Here is a 5,774-nt window from a genome sequence, read left to right on the forward strand (position 1 = left end):
TCGATGCTGACAACTGGAATTGGCCAATTCATGACTTGGTGACAACGCACACTAGCGACTTTGTTCCGTTTGCTGCACATGCGAAATGGATGGTAAGATTAATTTAAATAAAATTGACGTTTGAGCAATTCACACGACGCTCACAGTTTGTTAATAAATCTTTTTTCGTTGTAGGCTTGGACGTGAGCCTAGCCCGATGGAGTTATTATATTTATTGAATTGAATATGATGATTACTTTTTTTATTTTCAGGAGACCTGTAATAATCGGTTGAGGGAAAGATACAGGGATGATATTTTGACCCATCCAAAATTCTATTCGGATTTATGGATGGAGGTTGGATCGTCAAGTGGGCTCAATAAAAATCAGCTTTACGGGCTCTCTAACACTACAACCGATAACTTGCGATTGGCCCATAGTGTTTTAACCGTTAGGAGGTCTTAATCAATATCGAGCTTCCAATATAAGAAGTTCGTGGCCTTGCAGCAACACACGGCTCAACTCATCAAAAAATACGACCACCTATCAGTGGAGTATGCAGAACTCAAAGCGTTTCATGCACAACAAAGAGCGGAGTCTGCACAACAGAAAGTTGCTTATGAACAGCTTCGCGAAATGGTCATGAACATGGCAACACAGAGTGGAACATGTGCGTCTAATCTTTTTTGGCCGTATAACCACCAGCCTCCTCCTCCCGCTCCACCTTTATATTAATTTGTAATAAACATTATTTACCTTTAAAATTTCATTTAATATTTTTTTTAAAACACATTCAGTTTGTAATGATAATTATTTAACTTTGATTTTTTGTTTTTGATGTTTAATATAAATTTTATTTGCATAATTGGTTTTTATTACCATTAATTTATATAATTTTATATTATGTATTCTAAATAATTTTTTAAAAACAAATTTAGAAAAAACTATTACAAAGGGTTTTACCCATGGAATGAAGCCGTTGGCATTTGATAGTAGCTGCCCCATTTACCGACGCATTTACAGACGAATATATTTGATCGGTATTTCATACACTCACCGACAGCTTTACCAATGGATTAATTCCGTCAGCATTTGATAGTAGTTGCCACAATTACCGATGAATTTACAGACGGATATATTCGGTCAGTATTTTAAACACTCACCGATAAATTTACTAAGGGGTTGTACCCGACGATAAATCACAATATCATTGACGGATTAAAATCCATCTGTATATTTTAAGCGAGAAACTTTTTTTTTTTGCCGCACAAATTTCCATCTATAAAACCATCAGCAAATGGTTTTTTTGTGTTTCCGACCGATATAATGATGGAATGTTGAATTACAGACGAGAGGAAAGCCGACGAATGTAATCCGTCGGTGAATAAATCACCGATGAAGTGGTAATCACACACCGATGGAATATTTCCATCAGTAAAACTATGAAATCTTGTAGTGAGGCGCATGTGCACGAAAACACAAAGGTTGAGCTTTGATGGATTTTTCTTTCTCCTTCTAATTTCTTTCTCCTCTCCTTATCAAAATATAAAGTTGTCATATGATTTGTTTTTTGTATTCAATTTGGCCCTCATTCTTTTGATTGTTATTTTTTTTATTTTTTTAACTTTTTATGATTGGTTTTTTTATTCATTGTCGTCTCTCAACATTTGGTTTTATTTAATTTATAGATCAAACTTCATCTTCATTCTTTTATTTTTTTTTTATCTTTTTCCTAATTGAATTTTGTTTTCAACTTTCTCAGTATTTGATTTTTATTTTTTATGTCAAATTTAGTTCCCATTCTTTTTTATTGTTATTTATTTTATTTTGGATTCTTTTTTATTGTATTGTTTTTTTAATTTCATCCCTTGATATTTTATTTTGCTTTTTTATTTTTAGGGTCCTTGTTATGTCGTTAATTTTGGGCTTATGATTAGTGTCACGAGTTTCGAAGGTTAACACGGATTGACATTGTTTTTTTTTATAAAAATTTTATCATTTAACATTTGATTTATTGAGAATTAGTCTTTATTTTTTTTTATTCACTTTCCTTTCAATGAGGTTATTACAATCATATGCCCATGGTTGCGGGGTTAGCAGGTTAATCCAGGTTAATTCAAATTTTTTTCGTTATTTATTTTTAATTTTTTTTTCCAGTTTTTTCATTCATCCTTGAGTTGTTTGATAATTGAGCTTCACAATTTTAATCAATGTGCTTTCTACACGGTTACCTCGATATCATGACTAAGTTACATATTTGCATGCTAACTTGGGTAGGCTCAAGTTGATTTTGTTGACCTTTTTTGAGTTACATTTTTTTCTTTAATGCTATCCTTCAATATTTTATTTGTTTGAAATTGAGATTCAATTTTTTTTTTTTGTTTATATGGTTATCATGTTTTTATTTATTTTTTGCTTGATTATCAAATAAGATCCTTCAATATTTTTTTTAAAATTGATTTTTTTCAATTTCATCCTTCATAATTTATTTGATTAAGAATTGGTATTTATGCTTCTTTTTTTCTTCACTTTTCTTTTTATAGGTTATCTCAACCCATAATTACAAGGTTAGCTAGTTAACCTAATTTGACCTAGGTCCTTTTTGTTGTTATTTTTTTTTTTTTGACCTTCAACATGAGGTTGTTTTATAATTAAACTTCATAGTTTTTTTTTTTTTAAGTTTGCTTTTGATAGTGTTACCTCGGTGTCACGGTAAGGTCATAGATTTGACATGCTTGTCAGAATAAAATCAAGTTGAGTTTTTTTTGCATTGTGAATTTATTTATTTTTATTTTTATTCATATTATTTAAATTGGCTGAATTTATTAAACTCAGTTAAGTTAATTATCCTAACATATTTTTTATGTTGAAAAAAATTTAAGGTAACCTATGGAGTAGAATAGGTCACGTATCTAATATTATCTAAACTCTTAAACAACTTAATTTTACATGGTTAGTTCTAGTTGTATTTCATAATTGTTTGCGTATCTAAAAATTAAAAAAATTAAAAATAAAAGAAAGAAGAAGAAGTAGAATCCTTTAATTTAGATTCCTTTTCTGATATAGTTATTAGAATCCATATATTTATAGTGAAATATTTTGTTTAGAATATATCAAGAAATATTTTGAAATATTTGATCCTTTTTAATTTTGATTTAGTTGTTAATTTTATTTTTTTTCCCAATCTGCCTTCCACTTGGATTTTATTTTATTTTATTTTCTATATGTTATAAAATATTTTTCTTAATTAATTCGAGTAGGGACCCTCTTTTTGCCATGTGTCCGTAGAAAATGTCCAAATGTCAGTCGATAACGGCGACATAAACATGTACAGGTGATGAAGTTTACTCAAACAGGAAAAAAAAAAATTATTGTTCAAATAGGTAATTAAAATCATGTCGAAATAAAAAACAATAATAAAGATTGGACATTGAAATTACACTCTTATGATTTATGGTAAATTGTAACTAGATCAAAATTGTTTTTGGCGTCTAATATTTATATATCTCCCATAATATAAAATTTGTTCCGCAACCTTTAATTTTTCTCTTTTTTTTTCGGAGGCAGGACATAGTTAATTCTTCATATTTTATGACCGAGGAACACATATAATTGTTATTGGAGTGATTATATGTTTTTTTTTTATGTGGATGGTAAAAGATAATAATTCCGTAGCAATGAATGATGAGAGCTAAGATTAAGAAGCACAGAGGCATATGTGGCTTGGCTAAAAACCAGAAAAAGCACAACCAAACTGCAATGCTCAAGTACTCTACACAAAGACAGGATGAGTGTCTTGGGCAGAAGTTGATCTTTCATCCTCTCCGCAGCAGAACGTACACATGTTTCAAGAAAAAGAAGGAAGGAATGCGTGTGAATTCTAACGAGGAAAAACAAGCAATTAATTCCACAGTATATATCTAGGAGGGTTGGCAACAGTCGCGATCGCTGTTCCCTCGCAGGATGGCCATCCTGTTTCTGTCACAAGAATCTCGACATTTAATGCATCAGCCTTTTCAAGTGCAGAATAAGCTGCATCCACTTGGGCATCAAAAATATTTGTATATTCTTCTCCTAGATCTTTCACTGTAACCTTACCAGTGTCGAGCAAATCATGGTCTAGGGGAAAATCAGAATACTTGGCGTTGGAAAGATATACCCAGTAACTGTACACAGGGTATATATAGTAGGGGATATCTATGGGTTTGTAGGGATTGAACAATGGGCGGGGCAATTTGAAAGAGAGGAGTATCGAAGTACGCTAAGGAAGGCGGAATGCATCACCGTGGACACAGGAACCGATAGATTGGCAGTCTTTTGAGCTTCTCTAAGACCTATCATGGCAGGAAGCACGTACTGATTTAAAGCCGTATTAGCGAGAATATTTTCATCTCCAACATCAATGCATCGAAGTTGATGCGAGGTGTAAACCATAAAACACTTCTTCTGACCCATGTCCTAGCAAATCTTGCATCAGTAGCTAACCTTATGAAATCATCGTTTCCAAGTCCAAGAATGACTTTTATTCCTGTATTTTTCAACACTTGTAGAACACCATGCCTTGGATCATGAAGGCGAATTCCCCGAACGTTATGAGACTTCCATAATGCTACAACATCTTTTGCTTTTGGAAGGTTGTCTCAATTTCTGGGGTAACTCACACCGATCCCTTGAGCTTCTGCGTAGCACCCATGTAAAGAGTATTTAAGCAATTCAATTGCGATGTTAATGCAGACACGGATTTAGTAGACCGACGATTACGTACCAGCAAATCTGTGAAGCTCAGTGGAAAATATGAAAACCAAAATAATATGGAAGATGATGTGAGCCATAATGGGCACTTGTAAGGGTAAAAACTAAACCTTAAAGTGCCTTGATTACTACAAGCATGGAAAAAAACATGGAAAATGGAGTGCCTGGCTTTATATCTGTTCCCAATTTCTATGAATGCTATAACATTTCTGACCAAGTTTTTGCATTCCATTTCTGACCATGTTTTTGCTCCTTTTCGGGTTTTTCCAGTTGTTCGGCTTGGGCAACTTCAATTCTTTGGTAAATTTATGGTTGATTGAGTCCAGCAATACTTCTAGGGAGTTTGCTACAAAATGTCAAGTTTTAATTGTTTGTAAAGTTAACTAGTCTTAAATCTCTCCTCTCTCCTTTTTCTTTTCTTTTTTGGTTGAAAAGGAGTCGAAAAAAAATGCTGAGATATATTCAGTTCAATCAAAGTTCTTCTAAGATTTTGAGTACAATAGTTTTAAAAATTTAGGAAGGAGGTTTTGATTGAGAACTCTCATCATTCTGCTTAACTTGAGCTACTTATGTGGTCATATGCATTCTTTTTTCTTAAGAAAAATATCATTTTTCACTCCATGTGGTATGTAAAGGCTCTTCTAGTTAAAATATATATCCAAGATGGCTCTTCTATAATTCAAAAGCAGGCTTTTTTTTTTTTTTTTGGAGGAATGGTTGCTTTTAGAACGTAAGATGTCGGCGCTACATAATAGGTTTACCTTTTTTTTTTGTTGTTGGAGGAGTGATTGCTTTTAGAATGCAAGATATCATGCTGCACGGCGGGTTTACTTTTTATTTTTATAAGAAATATTATAAAATTTTATAATATAAAAAATATTTTTTAATATTAATAATAATTTTTTAAAAATTTATTAATTATTTTATTAATACTATTAACTATAATAAAAATAATAATATTTATAACACAAATAATAATATTTTTGATATGAACACTTTGAATTATAAGATAAATAATAACATTTATAACATATTAACATATTA

The 5,774-nt window shown here is 31.5% G+C and overlaps 1 protein-coding gene across 1 annotated transcript; it reads right to left on the reverse strand.

The window, feature by feature from the left end:
* Positions 1–3,879: 3,879 nt before the first annotated feature.
* Positions 3,880–4,433, reverse strand: LOC105111062 (glucan endo-1,3-beta-glucosidase-like). Its single transcript, XM_011006310.1, has 2 exons — positions 4,239–4,433; positions 3,880–4,116 (listed from the first exon to the last, which is right to left on the reverse strand). Exons 1-2 carry the CDS (start codon positions 4,431–4,433, stop codon positions 3,880–3,882), a joined length of 432 nt encoding a protein of 143 aa, XP_011004612.1.
* Positions 4,434–5,774: the final 1,341 nt, after the last annotated feature.

Source organism: Populus euphratica, unplaced genomic scaffold, assembly GCF_000495115.2.
Source record: "Populus euphratica unplaced genomic scaffold, PopEup_1.0 scaffold340.1, whole genome shotgun sequence".
Taxonomy (NCBI): Eukaryota; Viridiplantae; Streptophyta; class Magnoliopsida; order Malpighiales; family Salicaceae; genus Populus; species Populus euphratica.

What these genes read in the sequence shown, in the direction of transcription:
- LOC105111062 (XM_011006310.1), bottom strand. Translation starts at nt 4,433, where the DNA reads ATGGGTCAGAAGAAGTGTTTTATGGTTTACACCTCGCATCAACTTCGA. An exon ending in TGCATTCCGCCTTCCTTAGC is followed by an intron (nt 4,117 to 4,238) that starts GTACTTCGATAC and finishes TCCAACGCCAAG; the next exon opens with TATTCTGATTTTCCCCTAGA.